Raw genomic sequence first — 27,054 nt, 5'->3', positions numbered from 1 at the left:
ATCAACACACCCAGGGTCCCCCTGGCTAAACACTGGAGCTACCTACTGTATGTACAGGTACAGAGGAAATGAGAGAAATACTGCTACAGGGCGGCACGGGTGTGCAAAATCACATATCTATACGTGGTTATGCATTTCCGGGTAGGGGAGTGAGCTTCCTACCCGCGCCACCATTCGCAGCCATAGCTATCAATCACCGGGTCCTAGCCGGTAATTACTTGCCGGCGCCCGGTGATTTCCGAAGATCCCCGAAGGGGACGACGACTGTTTTTTGTTTGCTAAAAGTCATCCTCCCTGTCAGTGACACTGTATTGGTGTCACTGGGGATGTCAGTGACACCAAATCCATTCCCCACAGTGTCATAATGTCTGCCGCAATCCCGCTATAAGTCGCTGATCATCACCATTACTAGAAAAAAAAATCCAGTATATATACCGCTATTTGTAAATGCTATAACTTTCACGTAAACTAATTAATTTACACGTATTGGGATTTTTTTTAGCAAAGACATGTCGCAGAATACATTTTGGTGTAAATTTGATTTTTTTAAATTTTTTACTGTTTATTAGCAAAAAGACAAAAATATATTTGTTTTTCTCAAACGCACAGGCGATCAAATGCCACCAAAAGAAAGCTCAATTCATGGGAAAAAAAGGACGCAAATTGATTTTGAGTGCAGCATTGCATGACCGCGCAATTGTCAGTTAAAGTAACGCAGCAACGTAATGCAAAAAATGGCCTGGTCAGGAAGGGGGGTAAGTGGTTAAGAAGGCATCACTGGTTTCAGTTTAGCGATGTGGCTTCCTCCATAGCCTAACTTTATTCCATCTCTTTGTTGTTGGCAGAAAGCTGCCCACACTATTTGTGACAAAATAACACACATTCTGTATTTGGAGTTCTACACATTCCAAGCCGCAGTACAGACTGCTGTATTCGAACTGCAAACAAACCGTTGTGTTGTCCTCACCAATGAGGTTGAGCCAAGGCATTTATTATCGACAGCTCAATACCCACTTGTATCAGTGAGCCCTTTCAGAAACCCAGGAAAAAAATAGACTTTGGCGTGAAGAACCATTGAATACAACTCCAACGTATTTTTTTCAACATGATCTTTACCTCAATTAAGAAATTGCTGCCCCTTACCAGCCAGTAGTTTTACCATTACAAGTGTCTACAGAATAAATGTACAAACAGAAAGTGTTGCTGTTAAGTGCAAGGTCTACTTCGCAGGTTCATACTGGGAGGCCCTAAAGAGTCAGTACTTGCTCTTTGCCCCTAGATCTTCACTGCCATGGTCCTCCAAAGAACTTATGAGTTGGACATGGAGGAACATATTATTACAATGCAACGTTTGGTGCCTGAGCAGTCAATCACCTAGCCCAACTGATGTCATGTGGAGGTGGAAGGGTATGCCAAGCCATTTACTCAAGAAGTTAGAGAGGAAAAACTGGGCAACTAATTGTTAGAAATCAACATACATCTACAGTCAGGTCCAAAAATATTGGGACATCAACACAATTCTAACATTTTTGGCTCTATACACCACCACAATGGATTTGAAATGAAATGAACAAGATGTGCTTTAACTGCAGACTGTCAGCTTTAATTTGGGGATATTTACATCCAAATCAGGTGAACGGTGTAGGAATTACAACAGTTTCCATATGTGCCTCCCACTTGTTAAGGGACCAAAAGTAATGGGACAATTGGCTTCTCAGCTGTTCCATGGCCAGGTGTGTTATTCCCTCATTATCCCAATTACAATGAGCAGATAAAAGGTCCAGAGTTCATTTCAAGTGTGCTATTTGCATTTGGAATCTGTTGCTGTCAACTCTCAAGATGAGATCCAAAGAGCTGTCACTATCAGTGAAGCAAGCCATCATTAGGCTGAAAAAACAAAACAAACCCATCAGAGAGATAGCAAAAACATTAGGCGTGGCCAAAACAACTGTTTGGAACATTCTTAAAAAGAAGGAACGCACCGGTGAGCTCAGCAACACCAAAAGACCTGAAAGACCACGGAAAACAACTGTGGTGGATGACTGAAGAATTCTTTCCCTGGTGAAGAAAACACCCTTCACAACAGTTGGCCAGATCAAGAACACTCTCCAGGAGGTAGGTGTATGTGTGTCAAAGTCAACAATCAAGAGAAGACTTCACCAGAGTGAATACAGAGGGTTCTCCACAAGATGTAAATCATTGGTGAGCCTCAAAAACAGGAAGGCCAGATTAGAGTTTGCCAAACGACATCTAAAAAAGCCTTCACAGTTCTGGAACAACATCCTATGGACAGATGAGACCAAGATCAACTTGTACCAGAGTGATGGGAAGAGAAGAGTATGGAGAAGGAAAGGAACTGCTCATGATCCTAAGCATACCACCTCATCAGTGAAGCATGGTGGTGGTAGTGTCATGGCGTGGGCATGTATGGCTGCCAATGGAACTGGTTTTCTTGTATTTATTGATGATGTGACTGCTGACAAAAGCAGCAGGATGAATTCTGAAGTGTTTCGGGCAATATTATCTGCTCATATTCAACCAAATGCTTCACAACTCATTGGACGCCGCTTCACAGTGCAGATGGACAATGACCCAAAGCATACTGCAAAAGCAACCAAAGAGTTTTTTAAGGGAAAGAAGTGGAATGTTATGCAATGGCCAAGTCAATCACCTGACCTGAATCCGATTGAGCATGCATTTCACTTGAAGACAAAACTGAAGGGAAAATGCCCCAAGAACAAGCAGGAACTGAAGACAGTTGCCGTAGAGACCTGGCAGAGCATCACCAGGGATGAAACCCAGCATCTGGTGATGTCTATACGTTCCAGACTTCAGGCTGTAATTGACTGCAAAGGATTTGCAACCAAGTATTAAAAAGTGAAAGTTTGATATAGGATTATTATTCTGTCCCATTACTTTTGGTCCCTTAACAAAGTGGGAGGCACATATGCAAACTGTTGTAATTCCTACACCGTTCACCTGATTTGGATGCAAATACCCTCAAATTAAAGCTGACAGTCTGTAGTTAAAGCACATCTTGTTCGTTTAATTTCAAATCCATTGTGGTGGTGTATAGAGCCAAAAATGTTAGAATTGTGTTGATGTCCCAATATTTATGGACCTGACTGTAGCTCTCTCAGATGCCTCGACCCAACTGTATGCTGTGGTTCCACTTACTTGCTGCTGTGTCACTACTGTATCGATGTAGTCACCAGGATCACAGAGCACAGCAGAGGACCAGGCATCTGACACTTCCAGAAGTGTTGGATGCTAAAGATTCTTCAGCAATTTAAAGTGTTACTGAACCCAGGACCCTGCATTCACTATATCTGGTCCCCCACAGTGCACAGAACATGAAAATACTATGATTTTAGTAAATATAAACTGCTAAATACCTTTTCTCATCAGCAGTATAAAGCAGTCTTATGACTTCTATCAGTGTCCAGCTGAGCACTGGCATGACCCCAACCCTCTGCTTGGACAGTGCTGATTGGCCCTGTGCCAATCACATGCACCCTCCCCCAAAAAAGAACCGCTCAAGCAATAAACACCAAACTGAGCATGTACAGAGTGCCTCCTAGGGCTCTGTACTGTCATCAGATGGATTGGAGACTGTGGAAGGAGAGGATCAGAAAAGACAGGATCAAATAGCCTGTTTACAAAATGTGGAGGATTAACCTCTTAGGCTCCACAGCGAGTATAACAAGCATGCTTTACTGCATATACAGACTGATTTTACTGTTGTGGGTTTAGTAACACTTTAGCCATTCCAGACAACAAAGATCCAAGGCTTAGGTAGTGGGACTTGTAAGTGTCAGCCATCTTCAACCTGATTATCTGCCACAGATTAAACTAAAGATTTTCACAGACAGGCATTTTACTGCTAGAGCTGTAATGACTTTCACAGATGAGTTCTGCTTCCTCAAACAGGAACGGAAACCGTAATCTTCAACTGTATAAATTCATATCAATAAAGTATAGTTCTATATAATTTTTATTTCAGGTACTTATATAGTGCTGTCAATTTACGCAGCGCTTTACATATACAGTATATTGTACATTCACATCAGTCCCTAACCCTCAAGGAGTGTACAATCTAAGGTCCCTAACTCACATTCATACATACACATACTAGGGACAATTTAGACAGGAGCCAATTAACCTACCAGCATGTCTTTGGAGTGTGGGAGGAAACCGGAGTACCCGGAGGAAACCCACGCTGGCACAGGGAGAGAATGCAAACTCCAGGCAGGAGGTGCCGTCGCTGCGATTTGAACCAACGACCCTAGTACTGCCAGGCGGAAGTGCTAACCATTTAGCCACTGTGCTGCCCATATAATAAAAGGTAATAAACAGGTTGTCAATGTGATGAAAATTGTGATTTACATTATATTTTGTAGCAAAGTTTACATGAGCATATATTGATCCCCGTTAGAACAGAGCTCCCAAACCTCCGAGGAATCCCTCCAAAGTTTAGAGGTCTCTATGGAATGATACAACAAATGAGGACTCCAAAATAGGTCCCTCAGTCTTACATATTCAACAAGATAAATTACAGTTAAGGCAGGATAAATCCTATCATGTTATATTTATTGTACACATTTCAGGCTATTATAAAGTATAGGTGAACTCTCAGAACCCATTCCTTTTAAAATAGAAACGCAAGGCAGAACATTTGTGTATATAAATACAAATAGAAACAATTATCAATACCTTATTTATTTATTTTTATAAGTGATCATATAATCTCTGTTCTCAGCTACATAAAGGCTTAATGAGCTGGGGGTGGAGACTGCAGGGGTGTGTGTCAGCAGGAGGCAAGGGGAAAACAGTACACTGATCTTCCTAGTGTAGAGCTATGCAAGGGGGCGTGTCAGCACAAGTCTTGGCTGCTGCAGGACAGGCGGGCTGTGCTCCTGGCACAGCTAGAAAGCTGACTACGCTGGGATGGATGTGCTATCATGTCTAATGTGAGCAGTTTGAAATAGGAAAGCAGGGGGAATGGCAGAATCTGTGTGCAAAAAAAACAAACAGAGGGCGCACGGGCCTAGTGCATTACCTTCTAAAAATGAGATTGAATAAAAAGTAGTATACTCACAAAAGAATACAATCAAAGGCACATCACAAAAAAGACAGCATGGTCCAATCTCCCTAGATGGTGGCTGTTGGGGGACTGTAGGCCTCCAAATGGTTGACGCATTTTGAAGCAGAACCTCTTCCTCAGAACCTCAGAGGAATGGCAGGATCACCAGGGATTTTGCATATAGGAAGACATAGAGACCAGGATGCTTTTTTTTTTTTTTTACACAAGTACATGGTGAAACATACACACATCAGGAAAATGAAATGTTGGGGTAACATACACTTTAAAAAGGGGCTCCACCCAAAAGGGGAAGTTCAGCTTTAACAACTCACCCCCCCATTATTGGCACCTTTGGGGAGCGTGTACCTGATTTTGACAGGTACCTGCTCCTACTTCTGCTCTAACTCTCTAGGCCAGGGGTAGGCAACCTGCGGCTCTCTAGCGGTTGTGGAACTACATTTCCCATGAGACATTGCAAAATTGACAGTTACAGCTATGACTATGACTTGCAGAGGCATGATAGAACTTGTAGTCCTGCAACAGCTGGAGAGCCGCAGGTTGCCTACCCCTGCTCTAGGCAATCAGAAGCAGAAGTTCTCCTCCCTCACCGCCCCCTGCAGTCTTCTGGGACATGTGACAGGTCCCAGAAGACAGCAGGACCATTCATAATGTGCAGCTATTCTTGCGCATGCACAATGGCAGTGAAGATGCAAGCTGTCACAGCCGGGTGCCCACACTTAAGATACCAGCACCGGGGAGCGAGGACAGCCGGTGAACCCGGCTGGGGTGAGGACACCGCTGGATTGAGGAACAGGTGAGTGACTGTTTTTAAAAGTCAGCAGCTACAGTTTTTGTAGATTTATTCTTTATTTACAGGAGACTGGAGCTCCGGTTTAAGTGTAATATATCAAGAAAACAGTCATCTCACTGTATGGTGCTTCGTGTCATTTATTGTCCCCACTAGAGGTCAGGCTTTGCTCACTATAGATGATGATATTATTCATTCCAGACACAGTCCCGCTCTGCTCAATGTAATCATCCAGATTGAGTGGTCTATCAATTTATTAGAACTATGCAATCAGATTTGCCCACAAATTGAACTTGTATGAGCATATACGTTGTTTAGTTTTACCACATGGCAGCCTTCCAGTTCAACAGTATATAAGGACAGCATATTAACTCCTTTACATTGGTGGGATGCAAATATGTGGCATCTTGGTAGTTGGGCCATGACGCTGAGAGGCCTCATATTTGCGTACGTGATGTAAACAAACATGTGTCGAGATAGAGCGTACCTTGTGTGCTCTTGGCACAGTTGCCGGCGCTTCATGGAAAGCTCCCGATCGCTATTTTACACTAGCTTTGTAAGCAGGTGTTTTGCAGGCATTTGAGGGGCGTTTTTAACGCTCCTCAAACACCTATGAAAATTATACACATGGCAGCACACAGTGCTGTTCACACTGAAGCATCAGCGTCACGGCAAAATTGACGCTTCATGTCGAGTCAGGAGGTGAAGCCTTTCAACGCCTCCCATTCAAGTCTATGGTGACGCTCCTCAAACGCCTGGTAGGCGTTTGCGGGGCATTTGTGGGGTGTTAATACCATTAACTTCATTATAAGCGTTTGTGGTGCGATTTTAACGCTTGGAAAACACCTATGAAACGCCTCAGAAATGAGCATAGGGCATTTGGGGAGCGTTTGAGGAGTGTTAAAAAATGACGCTGAGAGGCCGCATATTTGCGTACCTGATGTAAACAAACATGTGTCGAGAGAGAGCGTACCCTGTGTGCTCTTGGCACAGTTGCCGGCGCTTCATGGAAAGCTCCCGATCGCTATTTTACACTAGCTTTGTAAGCAGGTGTTTTGCAGGCATTTGAGGGGCGTTTTTAAAGCTCCTCAAAAAACTCCCCAAATGCCTGTCAAACGCTATAGGGGCGTTTGAGAAGAAGTCAAGTGTGAACAAGCCCTTACTCTCACAATGCATGAAACATAATATACTATTTATATGGAATTATTCTGAGTCAAGATGGCCGCCCAGATCTCAAGGGACATCTGTATACGATAGGATTCCTTTCCTCCCCAAGATGGCTGCCTGGAACCTACCCATAGCAAGGGACAATTGCAATAGAGTCTGGCCGAAGAATGGAGCTCCATTTTCTACAGGAAACGTGACCTCAACTCCCCCTTCTTTTTATTTCTAGTGAACTTTAATGTAACAAACAAGCAGAGGCTGCATAGTGGAGCTCCACTCAACCGGAAACATGTGACCTCCACTTTCTTGAGTTCAGTCTATAGGTTGTTTGATATATTAAAGTTCACCTTTTCTTTAATGAATTTTAATGCAAGAAAGAATCAATAGACAACTCAAGGAAGTGGAGGTCACATGTTTCTTGTCACATACTTCCCGAGTATACTTTTCAAGGGGGTCTGGTTGCAGACTGGCGCTCCACTCTCAACTTTTTTTTATTATTTTAGTGAACTTTAAGGGAGTTCCACTGGACAGGAAATATTTAACTTCCACTTCCTTGAGTTGAGTCTTCAGGTTGTTATATTAAAGTTCATTAAATAAAAAATAGTGGAGTGGAAGTCACATGTTTCCTGCCCAGTGGAGCTCCACTCTGCAACCTCTGCTTGTTTGTTACATTACAGTTCACTGAAAAAAAAAAAGAAAAAAAAAGGAGGGGTAGAGGTCACATGTTTCCTGTTGATAATGGAGCTCCATTCTGCAGCCAGACCCCTCTCGGACACAAGGGGAAGATGGCGGACACCAAGTGTGACGTGTGAGGAGAACTGGGGGGAGGGGAGAATTATGAGAACATCACTGGGACCCCCTGGAACCCCTCCCCAACCACGGGAAACCTTGTACTCCCCAAATATATCTGCACCAACATCCCTTCCCCCATCACTTCATAATAACCAAATAATAGCCACCTCCCCCATAACCTTCAAATAATACCCCCCTCCCCCCATAACCTTCAAATAATACCCCCCCCCCATATCACTGACACCTCTATGTATACCAGATCATATAAAACCCCCTGCCCCCATTGCAATAACCATCCACTGCCACCTGTATGTACAGTATCTCACAGAAGTGAGTCCACCCCTCACATTTTTGCAAATATTTTATTCTAACTTTTCATGTGACAACACTGAAGAAATGACACTTTGCTACAATGTGAAGTAGTGAGTGTACAGCTGGTATAACAGTGTAAATTTGCTGTCCCCTCAAAATAACACACAGCCATTAATGTCTAAACCGCTGGAAACAAAAGTGAGTACACCTCTAAGTGAAAATGTCCAAATTGGGCCCGAAGTATCAATATTTTGCATGGCCACCATTATTTTCCAGCACTGCCTTAACCCTCTTGGGCATGGAGTTCACCAGAGCTTCACAGGTTGCCACTGGAGTCCTCTTCCACTCCTCCATGACGACATCACGGAGCTGGTGGATGTTAGAGACCTTGCGCTCCTCCACCTCTTGTTTGAGGATGCCCCATAGATGCTCAATAGGGTTTAGGTCTGTAGACATGCTTGGCCAGTCCAACGCCTTTACCCTCAGCTTCTTTAGCAAGGCAGTGGTCATCTTGGAGGTGTGTTTGGGGTCATTATGTTGGAATACTGCCCTGTGGCCCAATCTCTGAAGGGAGGGGATCATGCTCTGCTCCAGTATGTCACAGTACATGTTGGCATTCATGGTTCCCTCAATGAAATGTAGCTCCCCAGTGCCGGCAGCACTCATGCAGCCCCAGAACAGGACACTCCCACCACCATGCTTGACTGTAGGCCAGGCACCCTTATCTTCGTACTCCTCACCTGGTTGCCGCCACACATGCTTGACACCATCTGAACCAAATAAGTTTATCTTGGTCTCATCAGACCACAGGACATGGCTCCAGTAATCCATGTCCTTAGTCTGCTTGTCTTCAGCAAACTGTTTGCAGGCTTTCTTGTGCATCATCTTTAGAAAAAGGATTCTTTCTGGAACAACAGCCATGCAGACAAATTTGATGCAGTGTGCGGCGTATGGTCTGAACACTGACAGGCTGACCCCCTACCCCTTCAACCTCTGCAGCAAGACAGCCTCTGGATATGACGCGGAGCACGTGCACTCAACTCCTTTGGTCGACCATGGCGAGGCCTGTTCTGAGTGCAACTTGTCCTGTTAAGCCACTGTATGGTCTTGGCCACCGTACTGCAGCTCAGTTTCAGGGCCTTGGCAATCCTCCTATAGCCTAGGCAACCTTGATGTAGAGCTACAATTCTTTTTTTCAGATCCTCCGAGAGTTCTTTGCCATGAGGTGCCATGTTGAACTTCCAGTGACCAATATGAGTGCGAGTGATAACACCAAATTGAACACACCTGCTCCCCATTCACACCTGAGACCTTGTAACACTAACAAATCACATGACACCGGGGAGGGAAAATGGTTAATTGGGCCCAATTTGGACATTTTCACTTAGGGATGTACTCACTGTTGTTGCCAGCAGTTTAGACATTAATGGCTGTGTGTTGAGTCAATTTGAGGGGACAGCAAATTTACACTGTTATACAAGCTGTACACTCACTACTTGACATTGTTATAAAGTGTAATTTCTTCAGTGTTGTCAAATAAAATGATATAATAAAATATTTACAAAAATGTGAGGGGTGAGGGGAATCTGTCCACGGGAAACACACCATCCCCACCATGAAACATGGTGGTGGCATGTTGTGGGGATGCTTTTCTTCAGCAGGGACACGGAAGCTGGTCAGAGTTGATGGGAAGATGGATGAAGCCAAATACATTTCAATCTTAGAAAAAAACCTGTTAAAAGAGTCTGTTAAAGACTTGAGACTGGGGTGGAGGTTCACCTTCCAGCAGGACAACAACCCTAAATATACAGTGAGAGCTACTATGGAATGGTTTAGATCAAAGTATATTCATGTGTTAGAATGGTCCAGTCAAAGTCCAACTGAGAATTTGTGGCAATACTTGAAAATTGCTGTTCACAGACGCTCTCCATCCAATCTGACAGAGCTTGAACTAATTTTGCAAAGAAGAATGCTCTAAATGTGCAAAGCTGGTAGAGACATCCCCAAAAAGACTTGCAGCTGTAATTGCAGTGAAAGGTGGTTCTACAAAGTATTGACTCAGGGGAGGGGGGCAGAATACAAATGCACGCCACACTTTTCAGATATTTAGTTGTGAAAACCATTTATCACTTTCCTTCCTCTCACAAAATACATTTACATTTTTAATTGTAACATGAACAAATGTGGAAATTTCCAAGGGGTATTAATATTTTTTCAAGGCACTGAAAGTTTTGCTTAGGTACTCTGCTAATTTACATATCAGCAAACTCTTTAGGCTTCAGAAAGAAGACACATTTGATAATAGATTACATTTAGATGACTAGACAGCTCTTTCATTTGAAACTACAGAAATATTTTGTTTCCTGAACTGTAATTCTTTTAAAACATTTACTTTTTATTATTAAAGCAGTCTTGATGTCCTTCCTTGAGTCAATGGAGGACACCCAGTCAGATACCTTTATTATGCCCAGCATGTGCCTCAGTTTCAGTGTTCCATCACCTCCACTAAGATATCCAGTGCCACAAATAATTTGGAACTTCCATGTTCAAATCAATATGGTGGGTACATGGAATAAAAAACATACAATCCATAATTATGTGTTTACCTACACAAAAATGATACAAATTGATGCCATATGCATGCACATTTTTATGGAGACACAAGAGAGTGCACATAGTGGCTGTGATTACAGTAACCACACTAGTGCATGTGTGTCCTTGTTAGGTTCTGGTACCATTCACGTGTTGAGATGAAGCTCATACATAGCACATATGACTCTCTGTCATGTACACTACCCCCACCACCACTTATTCTCACCCCTCTTCATACCCTTTTGGGATGAATTACAATCTGTCTGTGCATGGGTGGCTTGATTTCATCTAAAGTTGTTACGGTTATGTTATGACAAGACAAAATCTGGCCAGAAGAGGTTGCCTCGTGTATATGGATGTCCTGAACAGCTGCCACTGGGAAAAACCATTGGCCAGGTTAAAAAAACATTATTGTTCCAATGTGAGAAGCAGCAGTGTCTTCCAGGGACACTCATCTCCTTTGCTTTCTCCAGGCATGAGCAGCATTTGCCTGGCAAGGATACATTTTCTGTTGATGGACCTGAAGGTGGTATTATCTTCCTGCATGTCCAAGTGCCTGCTGAGATCCATGTCAGTCTTTAGTCCAGTCAGGTTGTTTCAGGCATTGCCTAAGCTTAGTTGGAAAAATTAACAAAAATGCATAGTAATTAAAGATGAATATCACTGTATAATGTAAAAAACGGTATATCACTATAACTGAATTGGGCCCCACTGGGTGCACTGTCATGATTGCAGTGCTTTCCAGTGCAGGCACAAGCAGATCAATTCTTCTCATCACGGCCGATTGACCCTCTTCTTGATAATGACATTAATACCACTCTTTTGAATTACTCTTTAAAATGACTAAAGCTGGCCATAGACCAAGTGATTTTCTTTCCTGCAATCACAGGTTGCAGCCATTTTTTGAGACAGATAGAGCTTTCTTTTGTTGGTATTTAACCATTAGCCGCCCGGCCAATGGCCGTTTGGCGGCTTCAGATGTGCTCCTCCATTCCGGGTGCACGGACTGGACACAGCTGATCAGATTACTCTGATCGGTGATGGGATGTGTACATGGGACACAACTCACCACCTATTGCCGCGGTGAGCGCCCCCTCGGGGGCACTCATGTATGGCATGACCATATGACGTCCACCTAGAGTGACAAAAGGCCTGCCTGGGTGTCAATCTGCTATAGGCCAGGCGGGAACTGGTAATGTGACCTATAAACGCTGCGTTATGTTCCTGACACTCATATGAGCTGAAGAAGCTGATTGGATGAGATGCAAAACACACATTTCCTAATATAAACAATGTGATTTTAGGTAGAATGCAAAGCACATACCATTGAAAAAAAGAATAACTGCACAACCATCTGTAAGAGCATTAGTTTATTCTCTATTTTTCATGTGTTACTTGAGAAACAATTTACTTATATACAAAAAATTGGAATGTAGAATAAATGCTGATCATTAAAACATTACATTGCTGTTGACAAGAAAGATTTCATGAAAAATAAAACCGCACAGCATACCTAACCAAAAGCTGGGCTTGAGTTTTGTCTTTGCGTTATTGCTATGTTTTGCAAATCCATAGGAGGCCTTTAAAAGTATGTACATATTCATAGTCAGAAAAAAAAAAACAAAAAAACAGATCAGGCTATTTACATAATAAATAGTGAGATTTGCAGTTGAATTTCGTTGACCTTAGATTACAAGACAATGATGGTGTGTGATGTGCACTGGATGCATATATAGTTCAACAACGAGCATCTCTGCATAGTTGGGGTTTATACAAATGAGGCCCGAGGCCTGATTACCCATAATACACTGTACACAAAGTTACAGTATTAAACCGTACACACACACATACACACACCACACTGTGCATTATATGATACCTCTGGCTCCTCCAGAAGAGAGCCTATTTAAATATGCAGTTCATATTTTGTTAAAAAATATCTTTCCATAAAACTTTTGCTTTATATCCATAAGGTGCGTGAATCCTTCTGATACCTGGGAAATAATGTTAACCAATAATCAAAAGAAGCAGTAAACCACAAGGGTGAAATGACATTTGTAAGATGAACTGGGTACAACAGAAGATAACAATGGCCAAGATGTCCTTACCATTTTATCTTCAGAAGGCTCTTCCTTCACCCAGCGCACACATTTATTGTTTGTGCATGCTGGACGAGTTCCCTGTACATAGTGAATGTTCACATCTGTATATGGACTTTTACACATTAATGCAGTAAATAAACAACCATTAAGCTCTTTTATAAAATAAAAAAAGTAGCAGTGTATGTCAACCTGCATCTAAAAGTAGTCATGCCATTACTCTTCCTATCCCATCTAACAATACTTAGAGATTGCTGAAAATTCTTTATTACTCCCGCTAGAATATCACAAATCTCTAGAAATACATACATAGCAACTCTGAAAAAAATCTCTTAATCATTCCTGTCTTCGTTGCCTAGAATTCTTTATTTAGCCAATAGAAAAATAGTTCCAGGTAATTGGAGAAACAAAATGACGATGTCATTGCAACCAAACTCTCTGAATTGACATTCCCTTCAAAAGACTGATTTTCAGTCTGACTTTTCACAGCTGCTATCTAGGATTGCTATTGAGCTGGGACAGGGGAAAGGAAGTAAAGGACTTACCCACAGGCTCTATGTACAGGTACTGGGATAGTGATTTAAATGGCATGATTTATTTTAGCAACTCATTGGGGCCGATTTATTAAAGGCAAATATAGACTACACTTTGCAAATGTAGTTGCGCTTATTTACCCCAGAGCTTAGTGAATGTGGTGAAGTTTCACTTTGTAAAGAATACCCAATCAGGTGCAAGGAAAAAAAAAAAAAAAAAAAACTATTTTTGCTTGCACGATTGGGTGATGGAAATCAGTAGAACTTCATCACAGTCACTAGCCCTGGGGAAAATGAGTGCAACTGCACTTGCAAAGTGCACAATCTATTTTCCTTTAGTAAATCAACTCCATTGGCTGGAAAGATGTTAAATAGAACTGCAACATCAATGGAAGCAGACATTGCAGACCATGTTTAGTTTGAAGTTAAGCAAAGCCAACTCTAAACATCTCTGATAAGAGAACTAGATTTCCAGCATGGCAGATGGCCGTGAGAGCCTGGCACTATAAAAAAAAAAAAAAAAATGCCTAGCCCTCCTTTCTTGCACTTGTCTGTAAAAGCCCTCACTCAGGTCCTGCCACTGAGGATAAAGAGATCAGAGTGAAATTTTCCAGGCCATAGGGAATCTTGCCTGTGTGACTCGGGTCTCCTGGGCATAGCTGAACGTCGATATCAGGCTGCTCTCGGCACACAAGAATGACACCCTTTTGTACCAGCTCCACCCCTTTGGCTATAAGCTTCATTTTGCACAAACTAAAACATGAATGCACTATTTGAGGCAGCAGACCAAACAAAAGACAGGGAACAGTTGCATGTTAAAGTGTCTCTCAAACAGCCCCAGAGTGCCATCAACCCGACACCTCAGTTCAGTGACTTAACAACGTGAAAAAGAAAAAGGTAAATACAAATTGTAAATGTGGTGACTGGAGGCTACCCCCCATTACCCTAGGCACAGTGCAACAAGTGCCCTATGTTATATATTGCTCCTGATGTGCTCTTCTGTGATACCTGTACCTTATACACAGGGAGATAACTGCACCAGAAAATCCTGTGTCATGTGATACTCTCCCTTTCTGTATGGGCAATTTTATAAATCACAGACAGGTCAGAAAAATGTGCTACAAACCTATTTCAGATGTAAGACACTACCACTACAGCACAGCCACCATTTGAAAAAGAGCCACCGCATCGGTCAACTGTATTGTTAGTCTGTCAGTCTATTGCAAATATACAGTATTTCCACAAGGCATTAAATATACTTGTATGCATAGTCATTTGGATTTACAACTACACCTAAAATTGTTATGAATTGTGCTGTCACACAGTGAAGTATAATGGTATAAGCTGTGAACCATTACATACCGAACTGTAATAAAAAAAAGAATATTAAAATGATAATGAGGGAGTCTAGACTCTCCGCCGTATGAAATGTTTATGCCATGTAAAATAAAAAAATCGAAACACGTTCCCCTCTTTTAGTCAATTGCTTAAAAATATTACGAAATCTTGAAGGTCTGTATTTCCTATTTGCTCATGCTTAAACACATTCAACATGTACATCGTAACAAAATACAGCAAAATTTCTGTGGTTATATTCCAAAATAGTTGATTCTTATGAAAAGATAACAAAATCAATAAGAATGAGTATACAAAAAGGTGTCATTACCTATTCAGAATGGAGACAGCCATCTTAAGACACTGAGCTGGTTCCTTCCCAGTCTAATTAGGATCGACGTAGTTCAGATAGAAGCAACCACTTGTGTCTTGGTTCTATAACTCGATGCTTGTCAACTGATAGTCTAAGCATTGTTTTGTACAGAAGGTAGCTGACTCCATTGAGAGGAGATGATTTGTACACTAGGTCATGGTTTATTTCATTACAGTAAAGCCTTATATTAGGGGAATTCATACAACATAGTACTTTTAAAATCAAGTGCATTATCACCTCTGACCCTTAGCCATGAACACATAAAACATATTGCTCTTGCTTTGCTAAAACTTCTCAATCAGCGTTGGTAATTGCTTGTGTCTGCTACTCAATCAATAAATTATAGCCTTTATTTAACCAACAAAATAGACAGACACCCCTGGGCTGTATTCGTGACCCACACATATCTGAAGCAACACAATGTTAAAAGTGTCAAAATTGATGATCAAAAAAAAAAAGAAAACATCCCTAAAATAAACAGTTATTGGTCATTTATGGCACTTATCCCTGGTCTTTATGAACCATGTATTAAGAAGCACTGCAATCCCCACCCATTTACACCAGAGACACAAAAATAGACATGAATGATGTTCCTTTGTGAAAGATAAAAATAAGAAAAAAACCATATTTACATCAACAAGGAACAAAGGCAGCTCGTGGTAAATCACTAAAACAGTATATAGTTATAGATAGCCTTTAATGACTCTAGTTCGTAGAAGTTCACATTTCAATGTTCCCTGTAGAAAGAGCCCTTCAATCGCTGCCACTAAGGAAAAACCAGCAGGTCCATGGGACCCTTCCTAAACCCTGCAGCTATTCTCATTAATCCTTCTGTCACATCTTTACACACGTACTTTGGTTTCCTAGCACCAATCACTATGACATTTAGCAAGGCAAGAGGCCACTCTGTCCCATGTGATAAAGAAATGATACAGGTGTCATATCAGCTTGTGTGGTGGTTGAAATCACAGGCAGGTTTGGTTCTCAAACCATCAATCAAGCTGCTGGTAGCTAGCTACCACCATCACAGACTTGGCACTTCAGTGTATGGGACAGTGGAGGAACTCAATCCAGAAAGAAAAAAAAAAACTGAGGATTTCAAGAAGGATCCATTAAGGTCGTTAACTTTGGAAATATAAATTTAAAATAGAACGCTCTCAGGCACCATGTACATAGATTGCTATGCCTAGGCTTAATCTGCCAAGAGTTTTGTAGTACCGCCCAGGCCTAGCATAAAGCATCTCTTAAATTACAAGAGAACAGATTCAGAAAATATGTAAACACATGTCCCATAAAATAATCTTTGTTACTATAAAAAAAAAATATTAAAAAAAAAATGTGCTTCAAAAACGTCGAAGAGCTAGATTCCTTGATACAGCACTTCTTAATAAAAAAAAATGCCACTGGTGCCTAAAATTTAAAAAAAATCCCAATAATGAGACCCTATATTCTAAATGAAGACCACTTATATCAGACACGGCCCTGAATAGGACAGGAGGCTACATTACCCAGCCAACCAAGAAAAGTGTGCCACTTTGCTTTATCACTCACCAACACTGTGTACACATAGCAAAGCCAACATAGTTCAGTCTGTCTCTACACAAGTGGTTTTGGATTTTAAAATGTATAAAAAAAAATAAAATAAAAAGTGATACCAGGTGTGAAGAGAGAAAGGCATACATATAGCTACATTACATATAGCTACAGTAGAGGCGGTTCTGCCCCCCGCTCCTCCGCCTACTCGCTACAATTTAGGCTCATGTTTTTTAACCTTACAGAGTTTAGTAACACACATCGTCCAAAAATAAACCTACATTCTGTACAAAAACAACACAGGTTTGTTCTTGTAGGCAAAACTACTCAAACATTCACACCGGAGCAGCAAGGCCTTTGGGACCCAGCTGCTTTATATGCAGTGGTTTACTCCTCTAAACCACACATTTTCACAATACATTTCTGTACAAATAGGTTTTCTTGTTTATCAAAATTACAAGTGCATGGGTTTTTTCTAAGTTGCTTTTTCTTATGTACATAGAAAAATATACTAATTAGTCTCTTGACGCTTTGCTGGCTTTCAGTTCATTGTCCTTTGTGTTACACGGCTCCGTCCCGTAAAACAATCAGCTCTACGGCACTCTGAAACTTCTTTAGCAAAGACACCGCCTGTCCGTGGTCAATATTCAGGAAACTGTACCCATTTGCCTGAGAAAAAGAAAAAAAAATTGTTATACACAAGGCAATAATAGAATCAACCGATTGTTTAAACGTTTTCTCATTTATAGCAAAGCCTTCACTTTTTGGTTTTAAAGCTGAACTCCAGGCAAAAAGCTAAATACACAAATACATTGTTCACCATAGATGAGTACACCCCAACAGATTGCTCAGAAAACCTTTACTTTCCTTTCAGAATCAACATTTTCTATGGGACACTATACTACAAAATTACTCCCACAAATGCGGACCATTGATTGCAAACATTTGTTAATTTGCACACACAAAAAAGTATTTTTCCTAATAAATTCATTCAAGACCATGCTGCAAAAATGAATACACCCCAATGAAAGTCTTAGGAGCAGAGCTAAATTTTAGACAACAAAATCCTAATTAACAATAATTCAACTGCAGGTGAGTCTAATTATTCATTAAGCAGGTGCCCAGCAGCCAGTTGGTTATAAAAGAGCATTAATTAAAGAAAACCCCTTCCCATTTCATGCTGTCAGCAATGGCACCACATGGAAAAAAAAATGTCACAAGTCCTGAAAAAGAAAATAATTTCTTTACACAAGAAAGGTGACGGCTACAAGAAGATCAGCAATGCTTTACTTATCAGTCAGAATACTGTAAAAAAACCAATACAAAAATTTAGCAAAGATGGAACTGCAACCATCTCACAGAGACGTGCAGGCCAACCACAGAAGGTAACACCTTGACAGGAGTGATGAGACCAAGAAAAATGTTTTTGGAACTGAGGGCTTCAAAACTGTATGGCATTGCAAAGGTGAGGAGTACAAAGAAAAATGCATGGTGCCTACAATGAAACATGGTGGTGGCAGTATTCTTCTGTGGTGCTGCATGAGTGCTGCTGGTGTCGGGGAGCTGCATTTCATTGATGGTATCATGAATTCACACATGTACTACTCTATATTGAAAGAGAAGATGCTACCATGACTCTGTGTCCTTGGCCGTCGTGCACTTTTCCAACATGACAATGATCCAAAACACACATCTAAGGCCACTGTTGCATTTCTGAAGAAGAACAGGGTGAAAGTGATTCAGTGGCCAAGTATGTCTCCTGATCTGAACCCAATCAAAAACATTTATGAGGAATTCTGAAGAGACACGTTGAGCATCACTCTCCATCCAGCATCCAGGCTCTAAAACAGGTCGTTCTTGAAAAATGGAAAAAGATAGATGTTTCAATATGTCGCCAACTTGTTCATTCCATGCCAAGAAGACTTGGTGCAGTCCTTACAAATCATGGAGGTCATACAAAATACTAGATGTAGTAGTTTTTGTTGTGGGGTGTATTCATTTTTGCATCAACTAATTTGAGTAAAACTGAAGATTTTGTAATCTAGGTTATATTATTAACCTTACTTTCATGTAATGAGCTAAATAAATGTTCTATAAAACTCAAAATTGTGGAAATTGTTCTTGTGTTCATTGATCTATTGATTAAAATCTTGCTTTTCAAAAAGGGGCGTACTCATTTATGCTGAGCAGTGTATATGGTGGCGGTTTTAAACGCCCAGGGATCTGTATTTCTGTCTATTTAGTCCTGAGCTTTACACAACTCTGTCACACAGCACAGCCAGGTGGACGACACCAATTACAAGAACACTGTAGCAATTTCTCTCTTCTGCCAGCCTGTAACTGGACAGTGAAAGGAAGAGCAGATTAAAGTGATATTAAAAGGTTCCTTTTTTCTTTTTTTTTAATAAAAAGCATATCATACTTACCTGCTCTGTGCAATGGTTTTGCACAGAGGAGCCCTGATCCTCCTCTTCTCAGGTCCCTTACTGGCACACCAAGCCACTCCCTTCTACCCCCATAGCAAGAAGCTTACTATGGGGGCTCCCAAGCCGCTTCTCTGTGTCCATTCACACACGGAGCATGGTTCGGCCTTGCCCTGCTTTCTCCTTATTGGCTCACTGGCTGATATTGACAGTAGCAGGAGCCAATGATTACCACTGCTGTATCAGACAATGAGGAGGGAGAGACACGGGAGAACCAAGGGTCTTGTGCACATTGCTGGATCAAGCTGGGACTCAGGTAGGTTTTAGGGAGTGCTGAGGGTGCTGCTGTACACAGTAGGATTTTTTTTACCTTCATGCATAGAATGCTGCGGCTATGGGAACATGTTACACCCTAAAAATGGGTGGAACAAGTAACATGTTCCAAAGGTGAACTTATCCTTTAATACTTTGCTAAAATAAAATCCCAACATCTCTCCATTTTAGAGTTGCATTTCAAATAATTAGCCCTCTTCCGTCCCATGTGGGAATATAAGTGACATGTCATTCTAAAATCTCTGTAGCAAAGACCTGAAATGAGATTATGTTACAAGGGAAACGGGTGAAATTGTGGGTGGGAGCTAAGCAAGCATTATGTGCTACCACATGTAAGAATTCTATTACAACCGTGCTCACAATTAAAGCAAATGGTTTCACTAAAAAAATGCAAATGGAAATGGGTTTAAATAAGTGGTTATTTTAGATGATTTTACTGCAAAAAAAAAAAAACCTAAAAAAAAATCACTGAATGCTCACATTTCTATATGCAATTCATAGTCCTGATCTTTTGCTGACCTTTAAAAGGCTATAACCCCAGTCAGGTTTTTCTTGCTAGCTAAAGAGATTGTCCCTCATTTTTGGTTTTGGTGGCAACACGGTCACCTAGACAGGAAGTGAGGGAAAACTTCCAACATGAATGCAAATAGCAACTTAACGTTGAAGGGCATTCTAGCTTTCCTCTACTACAAGGATTCCAGTGGAGCAGTGGTTCTCAACCTTCCTAATGCCGCGACCCTTTAATACAGTTCCTCATGTTGTGGTGACCCCCAACCATAAAATTATTTTCGTTGCTACTTCATAACTGTAATTTTGCTACTATTATGAATCGTAATGTAAATATCTGATATGCAGGATTTTTTTTTTGAAGTTGATGATTTTACAGTACACGATTTTACATTTACCCAGTAATTATAATTCATGAAGTGTCGTTTTACCTCCAATACTGCTGCTTTCAACACAGTAGCTGCTTTCTACACAGTAGCTGCTTTCAACACAGCAGCTGCTTTCTACACATGTGTGACTGGTCCACATAAGTACATTATGGTGCCAATCCTGTCACATACACCTGTATTTGTACGGGGTGTATGTGATGGGGTTGGCGTGATGATATCATCACGCCGGGTACTCGTATGTGGGCGTATCTGCATGTGGGCAGACTCGCCTAGAGACGGATAGAGGAGCGGTGTCTCGGTTCCTAAGACCATCGGAAATATGTGTTTTCCGATGGTCTTAGGTGACCCCTGTGCAAGGGTCGTTCGACCCCCAAAGGGGTCACGACCCACAGGTTGAGAACCACTGCAGTAGAGTGTCCCATGGAAGTTAAATGGTGGTGCAAAAAGTAGCTCACAGTTACCTGTACTATTTTGTCCCCAGGCTGTAAAAGTTTAGATGCTGGTCCTTCAGGCTGTACTCTTGTTACAAATATGCCCTGCAAAAAAAATTGAACCATTAATTAAAATGGCTAAGACAGTGAACTGATTAATTTTCAGACTTCAATGTTTCCTGTAACAGATTATAATTATTTAACTACCTTTTTGTAAATTTTTTTTAAATTAAAAAAAAAAAAAAATTTTTAAATGGGGCTACGGATTTACAAAATACTGGTGGCACCATCTGCATGACAAGAGAAATATCAGAACAAAATACTTACATCATCTCCTGGTCTGAAGGGATTTCCTCTCCCACCAACACCTCCTGATATACTAAAACCCAGCTCAGGATCCTTCACCAGTCGTACCCGTACCTAAAACGTGAATAAAATCATGTAACTGGAGGCATACCTTCTCGCAGTCTACCTAACCAATATAATACCAGGCCACATGGGATGGCCAGCTGGTGCCTCCTCTAGTGGCCTTTATATTAGCAAAGATCTATACGTAATGCCTGCAAACTTTGGCCAGTCCAGCTGATCCTGAATAACAGTATTTTAGAAGCAGCAATTTCTGGTTTTAAAACTAGAATAGAATTAGAAGTAGTATTGTTACCCATAACCATCAGTAATGCCATCTCTGCATTTTCTGACCAGACCTGATGCCAGTAGCTGCAGTCCCTGTGAAGCAATTCATCTTTAAAGTTCACAGCAGAACTGAATTTGTTCTCTTAACAGCTCAACATCCCAGGGATTCAGCAGCCTCCCAGCCTTTTAACATCTAAAGTAAACTGATGAAAGGAAGGGGCCATCCCCAAACTGTTCCCACAAAGTTGGGAGCATGAAATTGTCTTGGTATGCTGATGCCTTAACAGTTCCCTTCACTGGAACTAAGGGGCCAAGCCCAACCCCTGAAAAACTACCTCACACCATAATCCCCCCTCCACCAAACTTTACACTTGGCACAATGCAGTCAGGCAAGTACCGTTCTCCTGGCAACTGCCAAACCCAGACATGTCCATCAGATTGCCAGACAGAGAAGCGTGATTCATCACTCCAGAGAACACATCTCCACTGCTCTAGAGTCCAATGTCGGCGTGCTTTACACCACTGCATCCGACACTTTGCATTGAACTGGATGGACTTTTGTCTTTTTTCAGCCAGACTAACTATGTAACTATGCACTTGGGGATGTAGGACTTGGATGCAGCTGCTCAGCCATGGAAGCAATTCCATGAAGGTCTCTACACACTGTTGTTGTGCTAATCTGAAGGCCACATAAAGTTTGGAGGTCTTTAGTTATTGACTCTGCAGACAGTTCGGACTTCTGTGCACTTTGCGCTTCAGCATGCGCTGACCCTGCTCTGTCATGTTCCATGGCCTACCACTTTGTGGCTGAGTTGCTGTTGTTCCCAATTCCTTCCACTTTGTTATAATACCACTAACAGGTGACCGTGGAATATTTAGTAGCCAGGAAATGTCACAGATGGACTTATTGCACAAGTGACAACCTATCACAGTACCACGCTAAAATTCACTGAGCTCCTGAGAGCGACCCATTCTTTCACCAATGTTTGTAGAAGCAGTCTGCATGCCTAGGTGTTTGATTTTATATACCTGTGGCCATGGAGGTGATTGGAACACCTGAATCCAATGATTTGGAGGGATGTCCCAATACTTTTGGCAATATAGTGTGTGTATGTATATACACACACACACACAAGAAAGAAAGAAATGAGAGAGATACATTGATGCAGCAGCATGACTTTACACATATTTGCAAATTATTTGTTTTTGTGCCGACTAGCTGGATTGAGAGCTGGGTAATTTTTGTACTGAGCAGGAAAAATGTACATTATAATTTTGCAATTTGTTTTCAGAAATAAACTATTTAGAGCTCAACAATATAAAGGGCTCACACTGAGAGAAAATAAGGAGGTTGTTGGCAGCTTCAATGGAGTGGAGATCTTACCATTGATGGCTGGGCAGAGTGATGATGGAGCTGGCTAAAGTTGCTCTGAGTTCTTGATGGTGGGCACATTTGTCCATTGCTCATATGCATCTGCAAATCAAGTTTACAATTTCAAACACATCAAAGTAGTGACTAATAAACTGTCTCGTGGCTCTGCAATACAGCTCTATCATCTTAACAGCTCTGTATCCAACCCTGGTATGTTTTCCCTAAGGCTTGTCATTTTACATGCGGAGTACTATTCCCTGTGCCGTGACACAAGGAGAAATAAAACTAAAGAAATAATGCATTTGAAGCAGCCTACAATGTTTTAGGCATACATTTGTGGTTACCTTTTTTGCACCATCAGTAGAATTCTCTTTGTGAAGCAAGGTGGCATAATTTTGCTGTCCGGGCCCAAACACATCATCCTGTGCAGGCTCTCCTGTGCTGCCGGTGGTCGGGTGCTGTCAGTGAATAGAAAAAATATTACATACATAACACTGTATATGGGGTCCCTAACCAACAGCTCGTGAGCAACACATGGCCTTCACATCCCTGATGTTGCCTAACAATGTCTCTAAGGTCTCCTCTGAAATACACAACACTGCCTGCTTTAGCTCCTCATTTGCTGCACTGCATCATCTTGCAGGGCACTTGCAGAGCAGCCTCATTCACTTGAATAGGTCATGCTTGGCAGGTGCTACACCCACCAACCATGACAGAGCGTACATCTCCTGCAAGCAGCTACCCCCCAAACTGACAATGCGAATTAACCCTTACTGTTCTGAGCCCCCTATAAGGCTACTTTCACACTAATGTGCTGTGGTTTACCTGCACCGCGGGTGCAGCACGGTGCATCTGTGACTTTCCTGGGTTAGCTGCACTTTTCCATAGACTTCTATTATATCCTGCAGGTAGGGTGCACTTTCTGAAAGTACACCAAAACTCCAGAAGCTTTGGTGCGCTTTCAGAAAGTGCGTCAAACCAGCAGGATATAATAGAAGTCTATGGCTAAGCACAGCTAACCCGCAGAAAAGCTGCAGGTACACTGCACTGCACCCGCGGTGTGGATAAACTGCAGCGCATCAATGTGAAAGCAGCCCTATACTATTATGCCCAATGTATTGCATCACACTGACCTAAAGATCTCTTCTTTCGTGCTGCTGGCACCACTTTGGGAACCTCTAGCTGATATAAGAGGTGTAGTGCAGTTGGTATCACTCTGCATGGAACAGGAGCCAGCACTACATAGGAGGCATCGGCCTATGCGGCTCGTGTTCCCTACTACAGCTCCAACTTTACAAGTAGTCTCTCTGCATTGTACTCGGTTTGATGCTTTGGGATGGCGATCAGCAAGCTCAGATCGCAATCTACTAGTCACCTGGCTGCGATCTACTGGTTGCTGACCCCCAAGCTAGGCTATGTGAAGCTGATTTTGTCCAGCACTACTCCATCCAATTCAGTTCAATTTAAAAACAGAAGGAGACGGGCTGAAAACTGCCAATCAGCTGCAGTCACTGTTCAGGTACTGACAGCCACGGGTGCCAGCCGTCAGAATAGAATTCGCCCATCTACGCTGCTTGGCATGCATTGGGGAATTGATAGAAAGTGTAAGACGAGCTATAGCTGAAAACTCCTCCAATCTTGATGCCACTTTAGGGAATTACGCTGCAAAGATTTCCTGTCTTAGCACTTTTTTCATTGGCTATCATGTCAAAAACAAAAAAGTAACACCTGCGTAAATGAGCTTTCACTCACTATCATGGTTCATGTTTAAATGTCGCTCATGAGCTGAAGGTTGGTACCTTTTGTTGTCCTTAAAAATTAAACTCCATAGCAAACCCTTTTTTAGTTTTGGATAGTGAAGCGTTGTTCCAATGGCACAACAGGAGGTGAAACAAACGCAATAAGTACTTTAAAGAGCTTGTAATCTGTACTCACTCTAACCAAAACTAAAAAATAAAAAAAAGTTTTGGTGAGAACTTAAAAAAAAAAAATAAATTACATTTTATTTATGTTATTATGCTGAAATTGATTATAATCATTATTGATTAGATGTTAAACAGATTAGACAATCAGAATCAGAAATAAATATTAGGTAAACTGTATGGACTGATAAGCGAGTTCCTTAAAAAGCCTAACAATTAGGAATGCACATATTTCCATTACAAATAAACAGCAATTAAAATGTGTAGCTTACCCAAAACTTATATCAGTTTTGTAGACGCAAGTGGCATAAATCAGTTCCTGATATTTTTCAGGGACTAGTAAGATCTCTATGCTTCAGGATATGCTACAGGCCATCCTACAGCAGAAGGAATGAGACTACCAAGAGAGCAGGAACTAAGCCAGAAACTATGGTGGGGAGACCTTGGTTTGGAGTTCTGAAAGAAATCAGAGCCCAACTATAACTGAATGCCACTTGTTGCATGGATTGCCTCTATAAAGGTTCACTATAATGAGAGAAATGCTAAATTCCTGGCTGCTTTTTTGAACTTCAATACTTTGAATCACTGATCTACTGTAGATCAAGCATGCAGCAGGTGAATTCTGAACATCTGATCTGCATACATGTTAAAAGTCAATGGAAACACTGAATCCAATATGGAAATCAGGTAACTACATTTTTCAGTATGAGAGGTCATTAAATAGGATTTATCCTGCATAATTATGGAATACTGATGCTGCTGACAAGATGAGCCAGTTCACTGTCCATTGACAACAGCTCTGCTACTGTATGGTAACTAAAATTAGGAGGTTTACACAGGTGCAGCTGTTTTTTGCAATGACTACAAACTTGCACATTTTACGGGTTATCATCAAATATAAGAATTATAGAAAAAATGTTTAAATATGTTTATCTGTAGCATTCTGTAATGGCTGGATTTATAAAGTAACAGTTAGTCCCGGTTCACACTAGTGCAACTTCTGAGATGACTTGAGTCGCACAGAATTGAATGACAAGGAAAATCTCATTGTTTTCAATAGTTTCCATTCTGATCAATGGGACTCAGCATGAAGCGATTTTGGAAAAGGTTCCTGTGCTCCTTTGGTGCAATTTGCACTGCGGCCGGGCCCCATAGAATATACAAAGTCACACTGTAAATTGAAACAAAGTTGCATTGCAGTAGTATGAACTGAGCCCTAAGGTAATGACCAAGGTAGTGCAAAGTGCATTGTGTTAACATATGTTAATATGGTAGCAGTTTACTTCATAAGGCAGTGTAAAGTGCAGTAACCCAAAACTACCAGATTCAAGTCATTATGGTCATAGGATTTAGAAAAAATAATCAATAAGCTTTTATAGGTCATATGCCTGCTTTACCCTATAACCCAATTACTGCACTTTGCACTAGCAGCAACCAGACTAAATAATGAAAGTAGTAGAGTGAAGCTCCCCGAAGACTTGAAAGGGCAGGAGGTCACATAGATATGATCCAACTCTGCTCTTCAGCCCCACCGACACATTGCACTGCACACAATAAAGGATAAATTCACCTTTGGGAACATGTTACATGTTCCACCCCGATTTACGGTGGAACATGTAAAGTTCCCATTGCTGCAGCCACTGCCCGCTGCCCTCTCTCCCTGTGACGGCAGTAGGGGAAGAAGTTCCCTGTACTAGCGGTCACTTTTTAAACACAGAGCAGCCATGCGGTGCTCCACCAACATGGCCACTTTATTCATTCACAGAGTTCTGGGAATGAATGAACTGCAAGTATCGACACCCTTTGCGGATGTCTGCTTGTAGTTCTCAATGAACTATTACAGCACTGTTGAGCACTGTGGTAGTTCATTCAGTCTTCCTGTCCGTGTAAAACTGTCTGCCCGTATGAGGTTCAAGCAGACAGGATCGCTGGTGCAATGCTTTACAAAAAAATATTGAATGCACATTTTTTTTTACCTGCAAAAAAATGGGCATTTAGTATTTTTTGTTTTAAAAAGTGAACTTGTCCTTTAACACTCAGCTTAGCTGAGTGTTTGTGTTCACTGCTATTGGGGTTGGGGAGTGATGTTGGCTATAGCCACCATTTTGATTGTCTTATTGGGGGTTGGTATGACGGAGTCTAAAGGTTGCCATACACACCTTGAATTTCAGTGGATTTCAGGGAGGGGTGGGGGTGGGGAGGTCCAGTGGTGAATGGAGGGTTTGCCCTGTCAGCACCCCTGAGTTGATTTTTCAATTGACTTTTGTTAAAGAAGCCAAGTGGAAAGTTGTAGGCTGAACAGTGACTGCACCCAACAAGCTGCGGTCACTGTTTGGGTATTTTGACAGCCTTGGATGCCAGCTGTGAAAATACAATAGCCGGTTGGAAAGATTCCTTCATCCATGCTATTTATTGTGGAT

General features: G+C 41.5%; 1 protein-coding gene across 3 annotated transcripts in view; it reads right to left on the bottom strand.

The window, feature by feature from the left end:
• Nucleotides 1-12,106: 12,106 nt before the first annotated feature.
• Nucleotides 12,107-27,054, bottom strand: part of ERBIN (erbb2 interacting protein) — a 349,377-nt gene continuing 334,429 nt past the window's right edge. For all 3 annotated transcript variants that reach the window (XM_089653472.1, XM_089653471.1, XM_089653473.1), the window contains 5 exons: nucleotides 23,057-23,170; nucleotides 22,725-22,814; nucleotides 21,035-21,127; nucleotides 20,738-20,812; nucleotides 12,107-17,293 (listed from right to left, as the gene is read on the bottom strand). In XM_089653472.1, coding sequence (XP_089509598.1) covers nucleotides 17,186-17,293; nucleotides 20,738-20,812; nucleotides 21,035-21,127; nucleotides 22,725-22,814; nucleotides 23,057-23,170 — 480 coding nt within the window. In that variant the 3' untranslated portion in view covers nucleotides 12,107-17,185. The remainder of the gene's footprint in view (nucleotides 17,294-20,737; nucleotides 20,813-21,034; nucleotides 21,128-22,724; nucleotides 22,815-23,056; nucleotides 23,171-27,054) is intronic.

This window comes from Staurois parvus, unplaced genomic scaffold, assembly GCF_062004578.1.
Source record: "Staurois parvus isolate SC_StPar_1 unplaced genomic scaffold, SC_StPar_1.0 ptg000714l, whole genome shotgun sequence".
NCBI lineage: Eukaryota > Metazoa > Chordata > Amphibia > Anura > Ranidae > Staurois > Staurois parvus.
The sequence above is the reverse complement of the archived record's forward strand: the minus strand, read 5'-3'. Positions and strand labels throughout refer to the sequence as shown.